We start from the raw sequence: 24914 nt of genomic DNA, 5'->3' as shown, positions 1-24914 counted from the left end.
TTAGATCAGGAAGACCATTTATTTAGAGTGCTAAATAATTTCAAATTCTGATTTAGTGAGGTTTTTTTTTTTAATAATCATTACTATTGAGGAAAGTATAGTGAGAGAATTGACTTAATGCATTTAATTTTTTTATTTAAACAATGTATATGTGACTCATAATTTAAAAGAAAATGATTGGTCATTTAATAAAGAATGTGTTTATGTTTGAATATCACTTTTAATAGCTTCTAATTAAATATATTGTCTATTTAGAACTTTATATTTGTTGATGAAAAGACTTTTTGCGTAATCTGTTAACTGTTTTTTCCCAATAACAGAAAATTGGATCGACTTGAGCAGAAGAAAAAAAAAAAGAAAAAAGATAGAAAAAAGAAAAAGCTTCAGAAGAGCAGAAGTAAACACAAAAAACATAAAAACAAATCGTCTTCTTCCTCTTCTTCCTCATCCTCATCCTCCTCCTCTTCTAGCGAGACTTCAGAAAGCAGCAGTGAGAGTGACAACAAAGAAAAGAAAATACATAAGAAGAAAAGAAAGAAAAGCAAGTGTTCAGGGATTAGCAACAGTGATTCTGAAGAGAAGGACAAGTCTAAGAAGAGAAAACTTTACGAAGAACTTTCTAGCAGTCACAAGAACAAGGAAAAGTCTAGGTTTTTAAAACAAGAGAGTTCTGGGGAGAATAGCAGAGGGAGCCATTGTGATTCTGACAGAAAGAGCAAAAGCCACAACCACGGCCCCGAGAAGAGAGGATCTGAGAGAAATGAGAGGAGCAGCAGGAGCCGGAGCAGGGATGAGAAGAGTCGGAGAAGCCGGAGCAGGGATGAGAAGAGTCGGAGAAGCCGGAGCAGGGATGAGAGGAGCAGGAGAAGCCGGAGCCAAAGTCACAGCAGTTACAAGCCAAGAGACACAAGAAAGCAGTCACAGCGAAGCCCCAGTGAAGAGCGGAATAGAGGACATGACACAAGAAGCCATGGCGCAGATCCATACAGAGGAGAAAAACTACAGAGAGAGAAGGCAGGAGAGAAGCGTACTAGAGTAACCCAAAGAGAGCGAAGCAGGAGTAGAGAGAGAATGAGGGAGAGACTGTATCTGACAACTACCTGGGAATAAAAAGATCTCCACTTTCTTATTGAATACCTTTAGCAAGGGCTAAGTTATGTACTATTGTCTTTCTAATAAAAAAGCGCTATTTTAATTTTCCATCTCTGTAAATAGTCATATCAAGTACAAAACTACATAAGTCCCAAAGGGTGAAATTTGCAAATATTTGTAAGTAATCCATTTGGGGACTGTAAAAATATTTTCTGTTGATAATGTTTCTTGTGCCCTATACTAGATAAAAATCCCATGTAACTCTGTGACATTTTCTTTGTTCTGAAACATCATTAAAAGAGTAACAGTACGTTGAATGGGTATAATTTAATTTTCATTACTTTTTTCAATTCAAATTTATTACTTTTAAGACTTGAATTTACTTAAAGCAAACGGTAATCATTGTTGAAATTCACTAATATGAATTAAGTAATGATTTGATCAGTATTTCTTTAAGACTTGAACTCCCTTCAGATGTTTTGTTCTACAGAGTAAGCTGTTCACATTTGGATGATGTATTAATTTCCTATGCTGCGATAACCAATTACCTCAGACTTAAAACAACACAAATGTATTATACAGTTCTGGAGATCAGAAGTCTGAAATGGGTTTCACTGGGCTAAAATCAAGGTGTCAGCAGGGTTGGTTCTCTCTGGAAGCTCCAGGGGGAAATCTCTTTGGCTAGTCCAGCTGCCAAAGGCCACCTGCATTCCTTGGCTCCTAGCCCCGTCCTTCCATCTTCACAACTAACAAAGTCGAGTCAAGTCCTCACATCTAATCACTCTGACACTCTGACATTCTGCATCCCTCTTCTACTTCTAAGGACCTTTGTGATTACATTGGGCCCACCAGGAGAATCCATCTCCCTATTTTAGAATCAACTGATTAGCAACCTTAATTCTATCTGCAACCTGAAATCCCTGTTGCCAGGTAACCTAGCATATTCACAGGCTCCAGGGGTTGGGATGTGTCCGTCTTTAAAAGGTTCTTCTACGTGACACGGATGTCCTTTCTGCTACTGGCATACAGCTACTAAAGATTTTACTTCTAAAGCTTAAGCATTTATGTAATGTGACAAATGGACCAATGTAAACTATTTAGATATATTTCATTAGTTAAAGTATATAACACATGTTTAAATTTAGCCGCAGATTCTCCCTTGTGTTTCAAAGGATATGGTAAAGGAAAACTATACAAAAAATTACTTAGTACAAATTACAAGTAACATGCAATTCCAAAAAGTACATACTAAATATCACAGACACAAGTATTTTTATCAGGGTTCCACATTTTAAAAACAACTTATTTAATACAATACAAATATGGATTAGTTGGTTTGAGGGTTAGTAGTCATAATTTCATAAATTCCATAAAAAAGTAAATAAGTTTGAAAGAGGAATTAAGTAAAACGACTCCTTGTAGTCTGATATATATGTCTTTGTCTTGTATGTGGACACACATAAATGTCCTCTGATTTAGAAGCAGCTAACTAAAGGCATAAACAAGCCTTTAATTATTTAGATTTTTAAGAGAGTTGAGGGGGAAGAACTGAATTCCTTCTGCAGTATTTTTTTATAACATACAGTGCACCTTAAAGATCCCTTTCCTTCTTCATTTAAAAAAAGAAAGCATGCATTTGAAATTGATAAAGACTGCTAATTTACACCTTGAGTTCATCAGTGTTGCGCTGATTATTTTCTATCTTATGCCTTTTTAGACTTTATAATTTTTATAATGTCAAAACCTGTGCAATACTTACTGCCTTAAAGGGTTTCTGAACCAATACAGTGTTCATGAAGAGAAATGTTGAAATGCCTCCTGTAATTAAAAATGAGTTATAGAAATACATTATCATTTCAGACACTTTTTTCATTTGACTTTCACAAATGTTGTAGTCCACTTTTAGCTTTATAAGGACCATAAGAATTTTTTTAAATCTCTGGGTTAATTACCCTTCATTGTTAAGACTGAGAAACTATAAAGTGCTACCCATAACCCGAATGTTATTCTCCATGCAATGGTGAGAAAAATTCCCACATAATTAGGGAAGATGTTGACTTTCTGTTTGGCTTTCAGCCTTGGTCACCCAAAGGTGGTAGACAGCCCCACGGGGCTAGCATTCCAACTTAGCAAACTTAAACCTGAAGGAAGGTATCTGCACATAGAATCACAACATGGTGACAGCCTTAAAGAGACTCACCTTACTTGTTCTGCATACGCTAATGACACAGGTAAAAGGAACTGAAAGTGATTTTTTAAATAAAAATCTTAGGCATCTAATTCTACTTCTGCGTTTGAAATATAAGGTAGAAACCAGAGATAAACTTCATAATAAAAAGGATGTTTAGTTGTATGTGTAGAGAGGCCCTTAAGTACTGAGAGCCAAAGAAGTGTCCTCCAAATTTAATGAATTTATGAATCAAGAAACAAAAGTCCTCGATAAGACTTTTTAGAAAACCACTGGAAAAGACGAATATTTATCACTCTTCTTACCCTTAATAGAAAATTCTTTTAAAGAAATCTGGGTATGGGTAGTGACATTTGTTTGTGCACGGGTGGGGAAGTGCATTGGCAGACATCGGAGACATTTTGGGGGCCCCCTCCTTCCGTCTTCCCCGGTCTAACATTTAACATAATTTAACACTAGCAAATTAATTCCTGTAGGAGGTGCTGTCGATTTACAAATGGCCAGGAAAGATCAGGTTACTAGGTTAGGACTTGTTTCTTTATCTGAATCTTCATGTGGTAAGTTAGTTATAATTTCATTTAATAAATGTGCCAAAACAGGCAGAGGTTGCTGCAGCCTAGCGGCAGGTCTGCTTACCTTGAAATGGGAAACGGAGACCTTGTTTTGAAACACACGGTTTTAATCGGAAGAAAGCTTTTTATCTGAAAGGCTTGGAGGGACCTTTCTTGCCGTCCTTTCCTGAGACCGCTTGCTGACAGTGAGTCAGATCCGTCCACGCGGCTGGGAGCGCGATGTTTCCCAGTTTTAATCACAGAACGCTTAGCATGCTTTAGCACTGAAGCGCAAAGATGTCAGCATGCACCTGAGCCGTGTCGCTCTCCTCCTGTCCTAACGTCCACTGGACCAAACGCGGGTGGAGGCCGCCGAGTGAGGCCGCCTGCTCCACACTCTGTGCTTAAGACCGGGGAGAAGGCTGCAGCTTAGCCTTAGTAGCTGAAGGAGATTAAGAAGTCTTACCTGGGTAATCTGAAAAGAAAACCTTGGTAGCTACCATTTCTTGAAAAGAGATAAAGGCATGCAATAGCTGCAGGCCTTGGGAGCGGTTTTTTGTTTTTTTGTTTTTTGGGGGTTTTTTTTTGGATCAAAAAGGAGAAATGATTTTTAAAAGTTTTGAGGAACAAATAAAACCGAGAGAACGATAAGGTTTGGGAAATGCAATGGCAACCGAGGGCTCTCCTGATAAGGCTCCTAAAACCCGTTTCCTGCTGACGGAAAAGGAAGCCGGTACTCCTGTCACCTTCCCACTTTCTCCTCCCTTCACGCCACACTTAACATCACCCTCAGAACCTAACAGTAAGCGGGAAGCGCCGTGCGGCCTGAAACGCAGGGGGCTGCTTGCAATGGAAAGAGATGCACCCACTGGCCCAAACTGCCTGTGAGCCGCATTTCCCCGACTCGCAGACTCGGAAAACCCCCGGCCCTTCTGCTCGAAGGCCCATTCTGAGGCGGTGGGCAGAAGTGGAGGCCCGGGGGCTCGGGAGCTGGCCAGAGCGGGGCTTCCAAGGACTTCGCCCTAAACCCAAGGAAGCCGGAAGTGGGCTGGACTAGGGTGATGGAGTGAGTCCCGAGCCGGGGTTGCCCCTTTCCGTCCCCAGAGGCGACGCCAGCCCTGCAAACTGTGGTGCTTTCCTTCTAAACACGCGTCCGGCTACCTTCTGAAGGCACCTCCAACCGAAACGGAAAGGCTGAGAATTAGGGGGCGCATCCCTCTCCTAGAAGATGCGCCCCCCGCGCGAAGAGGCCGCTGGACTCCCCACCCACAAAGTGAACGGGAAAGGGTCTGGATTCGCTCGCAGCACCGGTTCCCCCCGCCCCACGCCAGTGGCCCACCCCGAGGAAATTCCCGGGCCACTCTGCCGGGCTGCGGGCCACAGAGCTGCGCCCTGGGGACCGGCGCGCCGGGGCCGCCGCGCGCCCTCGCCTGCCAGTTGCCGCCTGAGCTCGCCGGGCCTCGGGCGCGTTTCGCCTGCGCAGGTCGGAGGGCGGACTCGCCGGCAGCTGTTAGGGACGCGAGCGAGTTTCTCTCGTCGTTCGGGCTCCACAGGTGAAGAGGGCGCTTTAGACTTCGATGCTCATCTCTCGCTCCCGGGGCAAAAAATGAAAATGTCAACTCTCGCCAGCAATCTGCAAGCAGAAAACTTTACATTTCTTTTATATATGAGTCACCCAGAAATGGTTAGATGTTTGCAAAACCATGCAAATCCCTCGTATGAATTTCCAAAGGAAGAGAGTGCAAGGGTCTTGGAAAACCTAAAAACTTACTTGTTTTTCTTTCCTGGGACACTGCGAACAGGCCCTGGAAGGATGTGTCCCCACGGACATTCTGAAACCTTCCCCTTGACTGGAGCTGCAAACACACTGTATATATTTATATCAATAACATATAGGGTAGGCATGTCTGTATATATTTACCTCATACATATTTCTATAAACTCCAGCGTCTGGAAAGGGTGGGGGGTAAATAACACTGAACGGTTAAAATTATGGAGAAGGGATAATAACTGATTACTAATTTGAAAGTAAATAAACAGGTGACTTTTTCAGATCAAATTCCTCCTTGGATCGTTACAATAAATATCTCTGAAGGAAGCTCTCTATTTATGTTGTCATTGATTAATTCTTCACTACCTCATTTGATTTCGATTTAGAACGATTTGATTCTAATTTAATTAGCATGTAATTTGGATGTACATAATTACTGTAATTATGACATTCAGGTAAGGCAGCTTTAGGCTGAAAGGCAATTTCAAATTTTCTAGCAACCTACTTTGTACTGGGAAATGGACAAGGACTTTGCGCCCTGCTATCCAAGTAGTAATTAGCACATCTTTGAAATAGGCAGTGTGGCGGGGTTTGTATTAAAACAGCAAATACAAACCCAGCCGAGTTACCCGCTGCAAAGGTGGCTGCGAGTTCCCGGAAACGCACGCCGTTTCCCCGGCGCGAGATCGGGGAGCCGGGCGCCCGGGTGCCACGGCCGGTCCTCGCTGCTGCGGGTGACGGTGCCTCCGCTGCCGCGGGCGCGGAATTTGGAGGTGTAGCTTTTGAGATTAAAATACAATAAACGCGCGGGGGGTGGGGGGACAAGGAAGGAGGGGAAGAAGCCACTGCACCACGTCTGAAGAGAAGGGGTGGGGTGGTGGACTGGGAAGAGGAGGGAAAGGGGAGGCTGGGGGAGGGCGACGCACAGAGAGGAGAGAAAATTGGTCAACGCCCCCAACTGCTATCCGATTTTAGATTCGGGTTTCGGAGGGGAAAAGTGGGGACAAAAGGGGTGGGTTTGCGCCGCCAGGGAGTGCGGACCCCTCGAGAGGGGCTGGGGTGAGGTGTTTCGGGGCTTCTGGGCGCCCTCGGGGGCCCCGCGCGCCCCTCCCGGCCCGGCCTGCCCCGCAACCCCGGCACCCGCCGTGGGGGGGACGGCGGCCTGGACCACGGCGCCCAGGCGCGAGGACGCGTCGGCCATCCCCGGGCCGGGCTGGTGGAAGCTGCGGGTCCCTCGCTTCCCTCCCCTGCAAAGGGGGTCTGGGGAGGCGGGACGGCCTGGTTGCCCGGTTTAGTCAGCTTGGTCCCAGTCGGTCCCGGATGGTCCACGCGGGCCTCGCCGACCGCGAGCCCTCGGATCCCGGGTTGTTGGGCGAAGAGCGCGCGGGAAGCCGCGCCCAAGGCCGGGTGCCCATCCCGGGGTTCACGTCGCCGTCGACAGCGCCCAGCGTGCTCCACTTTGAGCTGAGAGACCCTGAAGTTGCCTTGAAAGGGATGTTAAATGCGAGAATTCTAAGACTAGGGCCAGACAGGACGTTATTTTGCTTTTGTTTGGATTTTCAGTTAGCATGTCCCAGAAACGACCTCCTTCCCTGGGAGCAGTAATACCGGCTATTGCTAAGCAGTGTTCCCCAAGAGTGGGGCTCGTCCCCCCGGGAACACAAAAACTCGCTTTTCTTTGCTCGTTTCGCTGGGTCGTTGCCGCTCCGGGCAAACGCCGGTCTCCCCGCGCCGGCGGCGGCGAGCCGGGCGGCCAGCGCGGCCTTCCCGGCCCGGAGCTCTAGATGGCGCCAGCGAGCCGCACTCGCCGGGCTCCTCTTAAGGGAATCAAGAGCGACTGTCAAACATAAAAGCAAATCAGAGTTTTCAGTTTTTTTAATGTGTTAAGAATGTTATTCCTTAAGAAAATTTGTAGCTAAATTATTCTCACTTAAAATAAACACTTAGTGTACCAATTACACAAATGGGCGGGATTTATGTGAGATTTACTTCATCTGCATTTTTGTAGTGGGAGAGTGCCTTGGTGAATACAGATAATAGATGCAAATAAGATTAGAGTTAAAATAAATAAAGTTTCCATCTGAATAAAAAGAAATTCCCTTTTACACCACTTATAAGGATTTGACGGAATGTCCAGACATGCCATTCAGGTGCACAATCTAATCGTCCAAATAATGTTTTCCCTCTTTGAGGAAAGAACATCTTCCTCTTTTTTTTTTTCTTTTTCCTCCTTAGGTAGGATCCTAATCACTCCAAGGGGAAAAAAGTAGAGTCAAAGAAGGAAACCGCCCGGGGCGGCGTGGATTGGGGCTGGGGAGGCGCAGGGCCTGAGGACCCCTGGGTCTCGGTTCCTCGGCTGCGCGGGGAGCTGGAGAACAGGAAACGCTGGAGAAACCGGCTGAAACGAAATCGCACTTGCTCTCACCCGGGCCGGAGAGGGGCCCCGCGCCCCCAGCCCCAGGCCGGCCCCCAGGCCGCTGCCCTCGTCTGCGCCCTGACCCCTGGCCGCGGCCTGCCGCTCCTCCCGGGCCCCGGAGCCCCGAGGTGGCCCCGGGGAGACCGACCTCGTCCCCTCGTTCGTGGTCTCTCTCCTCCTCGCACGCACGCTCTCTCCAAGTGGCTCGGCCTCGCCTGGTAGCCCCGCTCAGGTCAAGGTTTCCCCGCGCCCCCGGGGGCCCCTAGGGGTCTGTTTTCGCCTGTGGGTTTCGGCCCGGCGGCAGGGCCCTCGCGGTCTCCGGGTTCAGGAGCCCCGAGCTCTGGTCTCCCCGCCGGCCGCTCGGGCCCGGGCCGCCGCCCGGCGCTCCCGGGAGCCGCGGTGATGGACGGCCGCTGACCCGCGGGGCAGGGGCAGCGCGCAGAGGCCTTGATCACTGGGCCGCGGAGGGAGCGGCGCGGCGAGCGGGACCTGCCCGGCCAGGCCCTTTGATCTGCCTTTATTATCCACGAGAAACAAAGCTGCCTGCGACAGACGCCCGGGCGCCCTCCTTCCGCGGGAACCCCAGCACACCCTCGGCTCCGCGCCGCGGCCCCAGCCCGCAGCGTGCCGGGCACCCTCTCGGCCGCCAGCGCCTCGGCCCGGAGCCCCCGGCGCGGACGCAGACCGCCAGCGTCTGCAGAGGACAGACCCGAACCGGGAGGCGCGCGGGGGTGCGGTGGGGGTCCCGGTTATGAACTGTTTGAGCGAGGAGAGAAAATGGCCAAAGAAAAGAAAAACTCGAGGGAGAAGAGCGGGGCAGCCGAGGCTGGGGGATCGCAAGAACGAGGAGAGGGAAGAAGCCACGGGACCTCAAGCTGCAAACGCCTCTGGGGACCGTCACTCCATGCTAATCGCTACTTTGTTACTTGGCTTTTCAGGGCAGAGTTTGCGGGGAAACATTTTGTGGATTGTTAATAACAACAATTCATTTTTTCTTCCCCAAAATCAAAAGCTTCATTCAAGTTTTCGAGACGGATAGTCATGAAAAAAATTTTCCTTGGGGGCTGACTTTGCTTGTATTTCCTATTGTGTGGGGAGCCTTTTAGAAATATTTTTATTCTGTAAATATGTACTTTATTTTCTAAATGAACATTTTTTTTTGAATTGCGAAATTATCTCATTTACCAATTTTCTTTTCGTCTCTCCCTCTCTTTTAAACTGGGGCTGTTAAGTTGGTGGTCAGAAGACAAAGAGAGTGAAAATAATTTTCATTTCAATAATTGCCTTCTGGTCAATTTAACTGTGCCTTATTTTGAAAGAGACTGTCTAAATGAGATTCCTGTCCCAAATGTGTTCCCAGGCCTGATCCCAGCCTTTAATTATTCCTGAGTTTTTTTTCTTCAGAATAAGACGCCGCACTGAGTAATCACAAAGAAGTCAGAGAGCATCCTTGAACCTTTTCAGAAGCAGCGCCACTGATATTCAAATAACCTGCGAGGGCCATTTGACTGCGCGGGGACCTAGGCATTTCCAATTCACTATTTGCATAGATCAGCCGTCTTTGAAAAGGAAAGGAGCAGTTGTCTTCCATAACATTAAAAAGCCTAGTTATCAAATCAAGTGCTTAGTTTGGGGGCTTTTAAAACGTTTACATTTTATCTCAGGTTGCCCTTTACCGTTTGACATGCAAATTTGGTGCAGTTAATTTAGACAATTAAAAAGATCTTCAAGGGAGCTTTGTCACGGAGAATATTTGGAGTTTTCCCCGTGGACCAGCTGAGATAAAGTTGGCCAGAACAAATGATGTCTAGGAGATTAATTAGATATTTGATAAGACATGAATCCCTAATAAGGGAATACAAGGCACAGGGGGCTGCTGTGTGCTCTAAGTCAAAATTAATAACATTTAACAAGATTTTCATTTAGGCATGAAATGTCTTTTCCGGGGTATTGACTCTAGCGATTTATTCCCCTGGGTCGCCTCCCAATGTAGAGAGACTTGGGAGCTAAAAAACTTCTTTTAAAAAGCTTTTTCCTTTCACAGATTGTTTTAAAATCGCTTTTTTAAAAACAAACAAACCCACTGGAGTTTTGTCTGACCCCTCCGGGAGGTGTAGACACCTCCTCAGTTAAAGCTGCCAAAGAACTTTGCTTTCTTTTGAGGCGCTGGAGAGTTTTAAAATGTCACATTTTTGAGAGCTCTCCCATTAAGTAATACAACTACACGTTCTTATAACCCAATTTAATTCACGCTGTTGATATACAAATAAATAATGTTGACTTCTCAAAAACGTATATGTATTATGGCTTTTATAACTCACATAAACCTTACATTACCTAAAACTAACATTAAGGGAATTTTTTTCCCAACAAAAAAAGTCGACCCACATAAAGGTTATTGAGAGGGGAACAGGATTTTAAAAAAGGAAGTGTATTGTTCAGAGTCCTTTAATAATACCAAAATGAAAATATGTCAAGATTTTCTTCATACAGATAAACGCATTTAATTTCTTTAGATGACCTTAACTTACGTGTTTGTGAGTGAAGTGATAACTCAAGATCTTAAATATCTTTTACATATATACTGACTTTCACAAAGTGCATCAGAAAATTAAAAAAAAAAAACTCCCTGAATTTCAGGAATTCACCAAAAAAACTCTATTCGAATGAACATTTACAAGAAAATAAAAGAGAACACAATCCTTTGAACCCTATTTATACAGATGTTATGAAATACAGAGAAACTGTCACTAGACTTCCAGTTTAATTTCTCACCTTAAGCCTTTTTTGATGCTTCCTTTTTTAGGAAAAAAAAAGTTTCATTGTAAGCAGATATCAAGCAGGACTTGGAGCGTTTTATATATAATATAATCCACACAAAGGGTCTGTTTGTATAGGTCCCGTTTGTTTTAAAATGTTCTGACAGTCCTTTGCAGGGTGGTGGCTTGTTTTTGGAGAAAAGGAAAGAGAAGAGTAGCGGAGGGGGGTGGTCGGTGGGGGAGGAGGGAGCGTTTCTGTGTATTGCTCTTCGCTCGAGAAGTTTGTGCGAGTGGTGTGTATGCGTGTGCGCGCGCGCGTGAGTGTGCGTGCCTGTGGTTGTAGGTCTCCGGGGTGTGTGTGCCTGTGTGTGCAGTTTTTCAAGTGGTGTTTGTGTCGGAGGATGGTTCGCTTTTGTTCCTGGACCACGCGTTCGGTCCCCGGCCGGGCTCGGACGGCAGAGGGGAGCTCCCGGCGCGGCCGGCGAGCCGCGTTCCGGGAGCCGGGGCTGCTGCCCTCGCGCGGCCCGGGGGCGTCTCCGGAGCCCCCGCCCGTCCGTGCCCGCTCGCTCGCTCGCTCTCGGTCTCTCGACTCGCTCGCTCGCTCGCGCTTCTCGCCTGGCCTCTAAGAGTCGTTGGGGCCGGACACGGCTTCTTTGCCTCCCGCCGAGGCTGCCGCCGCCGCCGCCGCCGCTGCCGCTGCCGCAGCTGCCGCCGCCCGGGCGGCGCTGACGCCAGAGTCGTGCAGGATGAGGTCGGGGGACTCGGAGCGGGGCGTCTCCAGGTTGCTGGCGTCCGTGTCACTGTCGCTGCCCTTTTTGCCCCCGCCACCCCCGTTGTGCGTCTTAATGTGTTTGCTCAGGTGGTCGCTGCGCATGAAGCGCTTGTTGCACACCGGACACGCGAAGCGCTTCTCGCCCGTGTGAGTCCGCAGGTGCCGCTGCAGCTCGTCCGAGCGCGTGAAGCGCTTGCCGCAGAAGAGCCAGTTGCACACGAAGGGCCGCTCGCCCGTGTGCCAGCGCAGGTGCGCCTTCAGGTGCGACGTCTTGCCGTACACCTTGCCGCAGCCCGGGATGTGGCAGCTGTGCAGGCCCTTGCGCCGCAGGCTCGCCCCGGCCGGGCCCAGCCGCTCGGCCTCCTGGCAGTTGGGGCAGTCGCAGGTGGCGCGGCCCGAGTAGCGGCGGGCGGAGCGCGCTGAGCTCCCCCCGGCGGCGGCGGCCGCGGCGCCCGAGATCATGGCGCTGGAGTCCGAGTAGGAGGGCAGCACCGGCTTGAAGCCGTCCTGGGCCAGCAGGTGCTGGCTGGTGGAGAGCAAGTGCGAGGCGGCTGCGGCCGAGGAGCCGAGGCCCGTGGAGCTGAAGGCCGAGTGCGTGAGCGAGCTGAAGTCGGGGTTATAGGTGCCGAGCTGCGAGTGCAGCGAGGCCTGGGGGGCGCCCGAGTGCAGCGAGCTCTGGAGCCCCCCGGCGGGGTTCTGCACCTCCAGCCACGAGCCGGGGCTGCTGTGCACGTCCCACCACGACGACGCCGCGCCGTTGGTCACCTCGCCCGCCGTCAGCGTCGAGTGGAAGCCCGACTTGTACCACGACTCGTACGGGTGCGCCATGCCCACGCGCGGGTACAGGCCGTCGGCCGCCGTCGTGTGCACCTTGGAGATGAAGGCCGACTGGCCGCCCGCCTCCTGCGGGGACACCCCGGCCGCCGCCGCCGCGGCCGCCGCCGAGTTGGAGAAGAGGCCGCCGTAGTCGCTGCTGAAAGCGGACGACGTGGGGGACGTGGAGGCCAGGCAGAAGGCGCTGTTGGCTGCGCCCGAGCCGCCCGCCAGGCCGCCCGAGCCGCGGCCGCCGGTGGCCACCGCGAAGCCCGAGAGGCTGGAGCCGAGATTGCAGCTGGACGAGGAGCGCTTCCAGGGGTGGAAGCCGCCCTTGGCGAAGGCGCTCGACTCCGGCAGCGTCGTCAGCGGGCTCGTGTTGCCGATCTTGTTGCAGGTCGCCGCCAGCATGGCCAACGGGGTAGTTCCGAAGCGCGGCTCTTCCTAGAGTGGGTGGGGTGAGGGAGGGAGCAAGGAGGAGGAGGGCAGGAAGAAGTGGGAGGAAGACACAAAGTGCACCCGTGAGCAGTCTCGTCCCCCCGCGTCTCGTCCCGAGGGGTCGTGGTTCCCCGGCCCGCGCCTCCTCCCCGCGCTCTCGCCGAGGATGCGCCGCGCCCGCGCGGGGCAGAGGGATCGCAAGGGCGCTGAGGGTCCTGGCGCTGGAAAGTTGTTCTTCAGTGGGACTACAGATCAAAGATGTCTCGGTTCTCCCCGCCTCAGTCGCTGCAACCCTTGCCCAGAACCAGACTCGGGTGCTCGCCTTCCGCTCGCCGTCAACCGGCTCCTCTCACAGAAGCCCCCAAATCGCCCTTCGGGGTGAAGCACGAAGGTAAACACATCGATAACAAACACGGGTGAGGGCGGAGACGGCCGAAACAGCCGCCCAAGGGCGGGGGAAACTTGGGGCACTCCTCCCAAGGGTGGCTAAGACTTGACTCTTTTCTTTTTTAATAGAAAACGTTATTTTTAATGTTTGCACACACATACAAGTAACCTGATTATGAAAACAAGAATCCGCGGAGAAGAGACCCAGAGATAAATTTCAAAGTCACAGGCCAAGTGGGGAGCCGCAGAAGCGTAATTGTTAACGTGACTACAGGGACTGCAAAACGATTAAGGCTGTTTTCTGGAAACACCACTGTCGTGTAATTGCAACAATCCCCAAAGCCAGGGGGGACGGGGTATAAATCACGAGGGGAAGAAAGGAAACCTCTAGGTTTTCTTTAAAACCAAATACAAAAGGACTTACTTTTAACAAATCATTTTCTTACAAAGGTATCTCCTAGGTTCCAATAACTTGGAAAGAATAAGTCCTGGAAATGTGGAAAGTGCTACAAGAAGCTGAAGCTGCAGTCCGGCAGCAACAGTTTCTCCGGAGCCGCGGACCCGGAGAAGCCATAACGAAAAATTACTCCAGTTAAAACAAGCAAATGAGTCGCCGCACTTCCGACTTACCCCGAGTATAGACGTGGCCATAGCAGGTCCCTGGGCTGCGCGGCGGGGCCGGGAGCGGGGCTGAGCCTGGCGGCTGTTCGGGAAAGCTGCTCGGGTCCCGCGCGGCTCCCGCGTCCCCGAGCTCGCGCCGAGCGGACTCCGGGCTCCCGCCGGCTAAACTCAGCCTAAGTGCGGGGAGCACCCGCTTTGAAGTGCCGCTGGCTGCGCCTCTCGCCCAATGAGGGCGCAGGCAGAGCAGACGGGAGCTGCCCCGCAGCCAATCAGAGGAGCCGAGGGGCCCGAGCCCGGGCTCCCGGCGCGTGCCAGTCAAGGCGGCTAGCGAGGTGGGGGGGTCGCGAGCCAGGGACTGAAGAAATTACAGTGCAATTAAAAATTTACACACACATGCACCAAGCTAGGTTTAAGTACCGTTGAGACCAAGCCACAAGCCCCTCCGAACCACCCCGAGATGATGCAAGTTAGGACTGACAGTCCTGCTCCACTCCCCACTTGTGGGAAAGGAGGCAGGAGGGGAGGGGGCGCGGAGGCGGAGGCCGCGCCGGCAAGGCCCAAGTGGAGACGGAAATGTCAACGCTCACTTTGTGTGTCCAGGCTCTCTCCTGCGGAGCACAACTTCAGCTGGAGTCCGTCATTCTCGCTAGCGATTTCATCATTGTCGGTTGTCTTCTACTCAATTCCTTAATCCCACTCGATTCAGTTTTACTCTCAGAGTCACATCGAGGAGAGGGTGCGAAGGGACAGCTCCTCCGAGAGGAGAGAAATAGGCCTCCGTCCAGGTTTATACCCACAGACTTGTTGGGAGGGCCTCGAGCCTGCTGCATCTCGTCTTTTCCTCTGGCGGTCTAAGTGACTTCCTAATTGTCCCTCTGGCCTCTGACCTGAGGGGTAATGCAAGTGCCACTCACACCAGAAGATTCTGGTGGTAATTGAGGGCACCTTTTGTACCGTTTCGCTAGCTGCTAGATACCAGGTTAACCCAGTTGTCAAATATGACTAAACAGTGGGACATGCTGATTATCTGCCAGGTTTCGCTGGGGGCTGGCGTGGGGGTGGGAGGCATCAGCCCATACAACACGCTGCACGAAGCCGCTTATTTTCACGTTGTAACAACTTTGCACAGAGACCGGCGCAAGCCGCGTCCGCCCCCACCGCCACCCCCGCTGAAGCTGCAGCTTGCACGGCTGTTTGTTTAACCCGGTGAGGATTTGCATGTCACGTTTCAGCCTGGAGTCGAGTTTACTTACCCCAACTCCCACCCGTTCCCACTCCAGACCTCCTGGGCCCAGATGCTCCTCTACAGGGCAAGAGCGCCTTGTTAAGAGGTGGGCCCCCCACCTGGCGCCCTGCTTTCGTGGACACGCTCAGGGAGCCTCTTTCGGGGACCTCCATCCCCAAGTGAGGAGGAGGAGGCCACACGTGGACGCCTGCACATTTTGCACGCTAGAAACATCCTGAAGTCCTCTCTGGATCTTATCGGTGTGAAAAGAGGTGTCCTCAGACAGACAACGCGTCCCGGAGTCCCTCAGCAACCGCTGAGCTGTTTGTTTTTCTTCTTTCTGGGTCTTGCTTTCTCTTTCTTCTTCAGGGCAACCAGGAGCTGCTTTTGAACCAAAATTACCAGCGCCCTCGGGCAGACCTGAGTAGTGGTTTTAATGTATCACATTCCCCTCCAAACCCACATCCTGCTTTATAAAAGACATTTTTAACCACGACCCCCCAAATGCTTGGGTGTAAAAGACGAGTTGGAGGGGGGGAGGAGAAGCAAGGGAGGAGGACATGGAACTCTGCCCCCAATATTTTCTCTCCTCTTTTGCAATACCTCTTGGCCCAAAAGTACAACCACCGTGGCTCTTCGCACGGCCCTAAGACAGAGCCTGCGTGCATCCTGGTACACTCCGTGGGTGGAGAGGGCCACATTAATTGTTTTCTTTGCTTTTCGTTAGGATGTCTTTGCTCAGAATGCTTTTTTCCCCTCTTTGGTTTGAGTAGGCAAAAGCCTCCTCGGAAATTATGACAGAGAAAGAGAAAGGAGAGAAAAGGAGAGAGTGAGAAGACCAGAGAGGCAATAACGTAGCGCTGTGCCCTGGGGGATTGTGGTGAAAATCGGCAGGGGGAGTGGGAGAAGGTGTGAAAAGCCCCTGGGGGACGCGGGGTGGAGGGTTGAGGGGGAATCCAGGCAGCCTGGAAGAGCCAGAAAGCCCGGCAGGGGGATCCAAGAGCGGTTCCCAACAGGTGACTTCTGCCCTGGAAGGGGAGACGGGTGCTCGGCTTCCTGTAGAGCCTCTGCATCGCTTTACTAATAGAGGGATTGTTAAGTGGCAGCGAGGCGTTCCCGACTCACCCACTGCAGTCCCGGGAGGAGAAGCGAGGAGGTTTCCCCCTTCCACCTCCTCCCCCACCCCCAGCACACCCTCTCCTTAAGGAAACCTGACAAAGTCATAAATAAGACAATCCGCAAAGCCACTTAGCACGGGTGACATTTTCAAGTCAACCATTTAAAACAGTTCACGCTGGCACCTCGGGCTCCGGGAGTCCCGGTTGCCTTCCTCTCTTCGTCCTCCTCCTCCCCTCCCCTTCCCCTCCTGCCGTTTCAATGTGGTTCCAGCTGTCAGACTCTCTACGTGGGCGCTCGGATATGCCTTTAGATACATGCAGCCAGATCACAATAAAAGTTAAGGAAATCTTCCAAAGGAGCGCAGGCAGGCACCTCGGCCGCTTCACCTCTAAGGTGGGGCCCCAAGGAAATCTTTCAGAAGAAGTCCAGTTTTTTTGTGTGTGTGACAGATTTTTTTCATCCTCTAAAAAATCTAGTTTTTAAACAAAGATCAATGTGTTATGCTAAAGTGTTGAGCTGACTGTTAAAACATTTGGGGAAATAATGACAATGTAACAAAGGCCTGGTTTGGAGTGAATCATCACCCTTTTTAAAAGTTAAAGCAATTTTCAGGAGAATAGCTTTCAGCAAACGCTTTACATTATTCAAAACGGCCAAATAATGCTCTATTATAGCGCCTGAATGCTGCCAGTCAGCCCCTAAGTGCAATTTGTGCAAAGGCCCCGGTGCCTTATCTCCACTTCTTTATAAAGAGGTGAATATAAAACAATTTCTTCCAAACCCAGACAGAGAGCACGAAAATTGCTTCCCTTTCTGCAATCAGGGCAATTTAACTGGAGTGCAATTAGCACTATTAAATGTCGATTCTGCATAAACAAATCTGACTGAGCAGCGAAAGTGGGGTGAGAACCTCATATACACTGAAACTGATTTTTTAAAATTATGTATCCGGGTCCTTTACAATTGATTCGTGACGTTTTCATCTTGGAATATATTTACATCGTAAATACACTATGGTTAAATCAACATAATTTTTTTTGCAAAAAATTTCAATAGGAATTCTAATAAAGAAGAATAGGGTAATTAAAGGGAAGAGTTCACTTCCTTTGAACAAATATTGTTTCCCCCATCTTGCCTCTCCGGAGAGCTTTGATCTGAGCAACTGCTCAAGTTGCGGCGTTTAGGAGGCAAAGCCGGGGAAACAATTCCGTCATTAGCGCTGATCCGAAGGACTGGAGCTCCTACGCCACAGGAAAAAAATGCTTCTCCCTGATGCACAGGAAGCAGGGTGGGGACGGGGAGGACCAGCTATCTCCTGAATAACTCGAAATATTAGGTGGCTGCCCAGTCTTCTGGGGACTTTGACCAGGCGCAGAGTGAGCAGCGGATTATACAGCATGCGGGTGGGGTGAGGTGAAGTTGGGGAGACGGGGATGTGGGCGGCAGGGCAGGCGTTGGGGGAGGAGGAACTGAAGGTTCTCGCCGGGGCCCTGCTAGCTGCTGCCAAAGCCTTACCAGAACCGGGATGCCTGGGGAGGGGGAGAGGGAAGAGAGAGGAGCCCGTAAAAAGCGTTTATCTGACCTGTCATCCTCCCAGCGCCCTTTATTTATTTATTTGCTCAGCCACAGCGCTCCCTTTTTGAAGCATTTGCGCGATTAATTATGCTTTTCATTTGCATGATCTACACTACAGCAGTGATGATGAGGTCAGCACGGTGTGGGAGTTGGGGAGATACATTAATAACACGAGTTTAAAAAAAAAAGGAAAAAAAAGAAAGCTGCCCTGTGTACCACAGGCGCCTGCCATGAAGAAGGGCGAAGGAAGCCGGTACAGACCGTAGCGCCTGTTGAGTGCGCTGAATCCTTTCCACAGCTGGAGTTTGTCAGTTGTGGGTGCAAATGAAATGCAGCTTTTGATTAGAAGGAAATCTTTTATAGTTAACACATATTTATATTTTAAAAAGGACCAGACTTGAGATCAAATGGATGGAGAAAATTAATTGAAAAATGAGGAAATCTCCCACAATTTCTGTTGAGCTTTCATTTAATGTTTGTTCTATAACACCCTCATTCCAGCCCAACCCTTGCAAATAAAAGAGCCAGAAAGGATCAATAGGCCAAGAGAACTTTCATCTTAATGTTTTCTCTGTCTCAGAAGTGTGACTGCTATTTAGAGGCGGCAGGAGATGCAAGCCTTGTTGTCTGTAAGGTCCACTGGGGAAACTGAGAACCCCTAGTCTATTAAGTACGCTCATAACCTTTGCTACACAACTAATTTTCTGTTGCTAGATGTATCTGGGCCATACATTTCAAGCCTGCCTTGATCTGTTTATCTGAGCCAAAAATGAATTAACAATTAAAGGAAAGACTCTGGTGTGTCAAAGGAAGGAAGGTGACTGTAGACTCTGTGATGATTTTAATGACTGCAATTATTGGAAGATTATTCAACAAGCATCATAGATTTGTTTACTGCATTACTTGGAAACTCTGGGGGGCCTCTTCGGCTTGGGGTTTTTACCTTTCTCCCTCCCTCACCAGCTACCACAGAGGGGTCTTAGACCTAAGAAAATGTGGCACTCACTGTTGGCTTTCTTCTTCTTTTTTAGAGCCTTTCTACCAAAATGAAGGACGTTCGTTGTCTCAGCCAACTCTAATGGAACCATCTTTGGAAACATGAAAGCAATCTTTTCACATAGACCTTGAGGTAATATAAAAAAAGGATTCTGGTCATTGGTCAGCTTCTCCTAGCAAGGGTCCAGTTTCCTGTTTTATTCTTTCACAGGCAGCCTCTGAGGAGACCTCCAATGCTTCCTCCTCCATCCAGGGCTTGGACGAGGCACAACTGCAAGATGTTAAACAGGAGTTTAGGCATATCTCCAGGACACCATATTGGAGAAAGTTTGGGTTTTTCTTCCTTCCTTTTAACATGCCCCTCCCCCCATATTATTTACTATCATGACTCCTGATGTTGCCCTGTTAGAATAAGTAAATAAAAAGAAAAGGCATGATGAAGAGCATACTGATTTGTGGTTAAGGAAGCTTTTACTGTACATACAGACACAAGGGATGCAAATAAGCTTTCTTATTTGATATAAACAAAACCATCCTCAGTCTACAACAATCAATAAGTCATGGCCTATGCTTTGCTCATTAGTGAATTACTGATCTGGAAGTGAGATTTAGAAAGAAAAAAAAGAACAGCTACTATCCCCAGTAAGACTCTTTTCTCCCTCCCCTAAGGCATTGAGACTACAGTTTCCTGGTCATCTTGGTGCTCTTCCCGGGTCTATAATCATCCAGGCTCAAGATTAAGGAGGATTTTCTCTGGAATCGAGAACCCTCCCTGTTCAAACAGGAGCCTGCAGAACCCTGCAAGTGGCAATTAGGAGCCTATTACAAGCCATTAGATTGATCAATGTACCTTAAACAATGCGAATGATTTATATGGCTGACTTATATGGGGAAGAAAAAGAAGAGGGTGGGGGGAGGACGACTTCATATCCTTTACGCCCCTTGAACTGTTCTGGAGAAGACCTGGGCCCAGCCTCTGTTCTTCACTGCTTAGAACCACCAGAGCGATTTATTTGGAAAACTTTTCCGCAGCAAAGACACAGGCTAGCCTGGCTCATCCGGTGGGTGGCGAGATGCACATTCTTTGCCCCTTTCTCTTCTTTCTAAGGAAGAGCTTAGAAAGACTAAGGCCGGGAGGAGCAGCCAGGGGTCACAGGACGCCACTCCCCTAGCGGAGGACACCGCCCGGAGCGGTCCCAGCTGCCTCCTCTCCCCGGGTCTGTTGCCGGAGAGAAGGAGGATGACTTACATATTTGTTTAACGGAGTGTTGGAGAGCTGTGTGGCCTCCTAATTACCGCAGGAACCCAAAGCCATTAGCCCTTGAAGTTTCAGGCGTGACTCGGGGAGGAGCGGTGACCCAGCTCCCGGCTGGCCCACGACGCGGGGAGTGGGGGTGGGGAGGGGAGTCTGCGGAACGGAACTCCTCTCTAGGGCTGACTACTTCAGCTAATCTATCTGTCGAAGACAAAATTGCAACGGAGCTGCAGCGATCAAAGCTGGCCCCCGCCACCCTCTCCTCCCGGCCCTCCTTTGGGCCCTCCTTCCCGGCCCAAAGTCTGTTTGTAGTTGCCTCCTCTACTGCAGACACTCTTCGGTCTCCTCACGACAAGGAAATTCCTGCCAGTTTTTCCAGAGCCTGCAAGGAGAGGACAGACGCACTTCACACTTCCCGGAGGAGGAGAATTCCCTTTGTCTTATCTCCCCCTCCCCCAGTCCGCCATCAGCTCTGGAATGGGGGGAGGCAGCGGGCCGTCAGAGCCTGGGCGCGGGGGGCGGGGGGCCATTGAAACAGAACCCCACGTCCAACTCTGCCCCTCCTGGTCCCTCCTCTTTCTCCTCCCTCTTCTCTTTCCCAGCCTTCTCCTCCCTCCTTTCTCCCTCCCTGCTTCCAATCCCCTAGATCCTCTTACTACTTAAGACTTCTCCCGGGCTCCCGCGCCCAGAGCCTGGGCAGGCGCCGTTTGTTTCCAAGAGCTTAGTGGTTTGGCGGGAAAAGGCTTCGTCCTGGCTTGTTCATTGGTGTCTGGAACAAATCCTTTTGTTTGTGTCTAAATGCGGAATGGGAAGCATTCTGGGTTGATAATGGGACACAGAAGGAAGAAGGAAAAAGCAGAAAAACCGCAAGCATTGGGAGAGTTGCTACCTGTGTCTTCTGCAGCCAGTATGCAAGGGAGCCCAGGATTTGGAAACACTTCTAGGTGGAGCCTGATTTCACGCACACACCTCCCCCAACCCCAACTGTTCTCATCGGTCCTTTATTACCCCATATCTCACTCTCCTGAGTTTTTCTCTGAGTTACTACCTATCAATCCTCCTTCCTAGGACTTCTTTTTCAGTGCCCTACAGCTCAGTGAGAGGCTGAAAAGGAAGGTCAGCTATAAGATCCCCACCCAGGCACTCCTGTGACATCCCCCAGAACAGGCCTGTCCTTAGTCGACACTTTCACGCTTTCTGGATTTCAGCCTCTGTAGAGTCCAACCCTGCGCGGGCAAGCCTCTCTTGTCACACCTACCGATGGATGTCACACCCACCTCCATCACAAGGCCACACTGACACCTCCACCCTGACTGGCTTCTTGAAGTATAGAGAGGCGGATATCCATAGAGGCAGAGGGAGGCTCCGCACACTTCAGACACGTGCGCCTCCCCCGACCCCTCCCGCTGCCGCATGCAGCATGCACATTGATGACACAGACTCACTTGCTCGGGCACACGCCAGCGGCGTCCACTCTCCTTCCCAGCCAGGGAGCAGCAGCAGGCGAGACGGCCTTGAGACAGGTGACATCCCCGAGGAGAGGCGGGCTCAGCGCTCCAGCTGCCACCCTGGGATCGGGGACGTTCAGGTTCCCCAAAGGCAGCTATGGGCCTCCCTGGTCCGGTGGCCGGAGACCTTGCTGCGTCTGGGCCTCCCCTCCGCCTCCTGCCGCGCTCTCTGCGTCGCCTCCTGCTCCGCACCTCCGCCGCCGCAGGCCCCCGAGCGCCGGTCTCCGAGAAGCCTGCCGCCCGCCCGCCTTCCACAGGCTCGGTTACATCTGGGATGCATTGCCCCTTAATTGTCAACCCCATTATTGCGATCAAGTGAACGTTGCTAATCTCTACATTTATTGTTTCGGTAAATAGAGGCTGCGTTTAATCAATACGCAGGGCCCCAGCCCTCGCAGCGCCAAGTAACTTAAGTCAACGGTGAAGATTTCAGCGTGTGCGTAATTACAGAGCACGCGGAATATTCACTCCAGCCTAATCCCACATTTCTTCCACGACCCGGGGGAGCAGGAGGAGGGAAAGTGAAGAATCTCCACCCTCCAAGGGATCGAGGGCCGGCTCCCGCCCAGGAAGAAAAGGACTTGGTGGCTGTGACCCCCGAGCCTGGCGCGGGAGCAGGAGGCTGGACTGGGGACCGCCCTGACTTACGAGCGGCTAAATCCCGCGCTAGTCGCTGGCTCCCTGAGGGCTTCTGGACCCCTCCCCTCCCAATCTGCCGCAGTGAAGAGGGTGGTTCCCACTTGGCAGGTCCCCGCCAGGGGGGAAGGGTGAGGGCGGGGCCCCGGAAGGCGGGTGGTCGGGTGCTCCCAACGCCCAGGCCTCCACTAGCTGCCTCCTTCTTTCCCCTCCGGCGGCTTGGAGCCCGGTTCCTTGCCCCGCGGGAACTCCCGAGAATGCCACGCTTGGGCGCGCAGCGAGCGGGTTATTTGCGCGTCTTCTTAAATAGCTATTGTTTCCTAATTAAGAGGACCTTAGCCCAACGCTAGGGAGAGAATCTGGGATCTTGGAGGTGGGTGGGCAGGCCTGGGGAGGTGGGCGGTCCGCTCTGGGGAGGCATGGTGTGGGCTCCTTAGAGCAACGTGGCTGCTGGAGCGGCCTTCGAGGGAGGGCCTCTGGGCTTGGCAGGGGAAGGGTTAGCTGGGAATCCTTCCAGTGGCTGCTGAAAGAACTCGACACCCCCGCCTCCGACGCCCTGGAGTAGGGCCCAGGAGGCTGACCCTCCGGTTTGAGCACTAACCCTTTCTCCTTGGGCACTTTGTCACTGGGAGTTTCTGTTTCTCCTGGTACCTATTTCTCCGCTCCGTTCCCAGGAACGTTCGATATAAACAACCAATAACCCCTGTTGTAATCAGATACCATCTTGCATGGAATTGTCCCGCTTTAAACAAGCTAGAATCTGAAGTCAACTGATCATTTGCCAGTTTAGGGTGTCAGCGCAACGATCGAACTAAATTACAGCTGGAACTTGAATTAGGGTATTGGATGGTAGCTGGCTGTTTTTAATTTTGGGAATTGAACAGTTCTCACATAAGGTACCTCTCTCTGCTTTCTCCTTCCCTGAAAAGTGGAATAGCATTTAGAACAGGAGGAAAATTAAACACAAATGTCGGTGCAATCCCGAAATCCTTTTTCTTTTTGTTACTTCTTCCTGAGCCTTCCCTCTGCCGGCCCCAAGCTCCCAGCCAAGCCTATGAGTCTCCTTATCAGATATGCAGACCCTCTGCACCCTGCTGCAAACAGCGCTGCCATTCAGTCCACAGAACAGATCATTATGGTTTTAGACTCTTTTGACTGGAGATGTCAACTTAACTTTTTCTAGACGGTGGTTGTTTCTAAGCCAGGACAAGAAAGCGAGGCAAGGGGCTAGTGGCCAGGGCTCCTGGGTGAGCAAAAACCCTTTGGGGCTTTCAGGAGCTGGGTGTGAGTCAAGGTCCACCATTGTGATCTTGGGCAGGCCAGGAAACATCTCTGTTTACTCCTCTCTGAAATGAAGCTAATAATTTGACTTAAAGGATTGCTATAAAGGTTAAATAAACTATATAGGGAAATTCCTGGTAATGTGCCTGATACTTATCAATAGTTGCCTTCTGTTTTCCACTGAAATAGCATTCCCAGCTAAAACTTACTGTGGAATTAAAGGCAAAATCAACAGATCCTGTAAAACAGAATTTTCGTGTGTGTGTGTTTAAAGCCAGTACAGGTGTGTGTACTAGGTGTGTGTGGACCAAGTGCAAAATCAGGTTGGATGAGGATGAACGCAATGATAGCCAGCATTCCTGTTTTGGAAGGAGTGGGGTTAGCTGTTCCAGTCAGCAGCACATCTGGAGGTCTGGCTTGCACAGGTCTGCACATGGGAAAGAGGAGGCATTGTGTCTAATTACAATAGCTAACATTTATTCAGCACTTATTAAGTGCTAGGCACTCTGCCAAGTGCTTTGTACACAGCATCTCATTTAATCCATACGATAATCTTATCAGGCAAGTATTATTGACACCTCTTTTTTTAAATTTTGTTGTGGAAAATCTCAAATATGTATTTAAAAGTAGAGAGAATGCTATAATGAACCCCTCTATGTCCATCATCCGGCATCAACAGTTGTCAGCTCACAGCCGAACTCATGTAATCTCTACCCATCCATTTCCCCCTCCCTTACTTCAAAGCAAATCTCAGACATTGTATCATTGTATTTGTAAATATTCCAGTATGAATCAAAATATCAAAAGATGGTAACTGTTAAAAAAAATCTAAAAGCACAAAACCATGTTATAATCATACCTAAGCACATTTGAGAGAATTCCTTAATACTACCAAATATCTAATCAGTGTTCAAATATCCCCAGTTGTCTCATAAATGATTTTTTTACAATTGGCTTTTTTTTCTCGAATCCTACCTAAGCAATATCCACACATTTAGTCTCTCAAGTCTCTTTTAATCTGTAGGTCCCTCTCCCTCTTTTTCTTTCCTTACAATGTATTTATTGAAATACCCAAGTCATTTGTCCTGATAGTCTTTTTATAAATGAAGAAACAGGCTCAGAGAGGTTAAAGGAATTTAGTAAGAGATAGAAAAGGATTTCAGTCTTAGCTATGTCTGACTCCAGAGTCCAAGCACTTAATGGCTTTATTATATTCCCTTTAAACCAAGTGATGAAAAGCACAACACAGGAAAAACACAATCACCCATAAAAGATTTCAGAACATGCAAAACTCCCCTAAGTAACCAGTTCCTTTACCAAGCGCCCACAGAAAACAGCTCACTTCAAATCCAGGCAGGGTTTGAAATGTGGGAAGAGAAATTGAAAACAGGGTAACCCAGTGTCCTCCTTATGTTTTGAATCTGACTAAATAATTCCTGCATGCAAATGTATCTATAACATGGGGAAGGGATTTCTATTTCCAACAAATATTTAGCAAAGCAAAAACATTT

General features: G+C 49.9%; 2 protein-coding genes and 2 long non-coding RNA genes across 5 annotated transcripts in view; 2 read left to right on the top strand and 2 right to left on the bottom strand.

The window, feature by feature from the left end:
- The window catches only part of CIR1 (corepressor interacting with RBPJ, CIR1), a 38090-nt gene extending 36681 nt beyond the window's left edge, over positions 1–1409 (top strand). For both annotated transcript variants that reach the window (XM_070242032.1, XM_014732538.3), the window contains one exon: positions 321–1409. In XM_070242032.1, the coding sequence (XP_070098133.1) occupies positions 321–1110 (790 nt within the window). In that variant the 3' untranslated portion in view covers positions 1111–1409. The remainder of the gene's footprint in view (positions 1–320) is intronic.
- An 8836-nt stretch (positions 1410–10245) lies between these two features.
- On the bottom strand, positions 10246–13979 carry SP9 (Sp9 transcription factor). The gene is made up of 2 exons (XM_023622022.2): positions 13818–13979; positions 10246–12806 (listed from the first exon to the last, which is right to left on the bottom strand). The coding sequence occupies exons 1-2, from the start codon at positions 13836–13838 to the stop codon at positions 11400–11402; spliced, it is 1428 nt and encodes a 475-aa protein (XP_023477790.2). The 5' UTR covers positions 13839–13979; the 3' UTR covers positions 10246–11399.
- Positions 13980–17364: 3385 nt separating this feature from the next.
- LOC138918787 (uncharacterized) lies at positions 17365–19175 on the top strand. The gene is made up of 3 exons (XR_011428538.1): positions 17365–17528; positions 18759–18856; positions 18935–19175. It is a non-coding gene; the product is annotated as an uncharacterized lncRNA (long non-coding RNA).
- LOC138918788 (uncharacterized) lies at positions 19176–20772 on the bottom strand. Its single transcript, XR_011428539.1, has 2 exons — positions 20635–20772; positions 19176–20360 (listed from the first exon to the last, which is right to left on the bottom strand). It is a non-coding gene; the product is annotated as an uncharacterized lncRNA (long non-coding RNA).
- Positions 20773–24914: the final 4142 nt, after the last annotated feature.

Source organism: Equus caballus, chromosome 18 (assembly GCF_041296265.1).
Source record: "Equus caballus isolate H_3958 breed thoroughbred chromosome 18, TB-T2T, whole genome shotgun sequence".
NCBI classification, from domain to species: Eukaryota; Metazoa; Chordata; class Mammalia; order Perissodactyla; family Equidae; genus Equus; species Equus caballus.
This window is presented reverse-complemented; position numbering and strand designations above follow the sequence as displayed.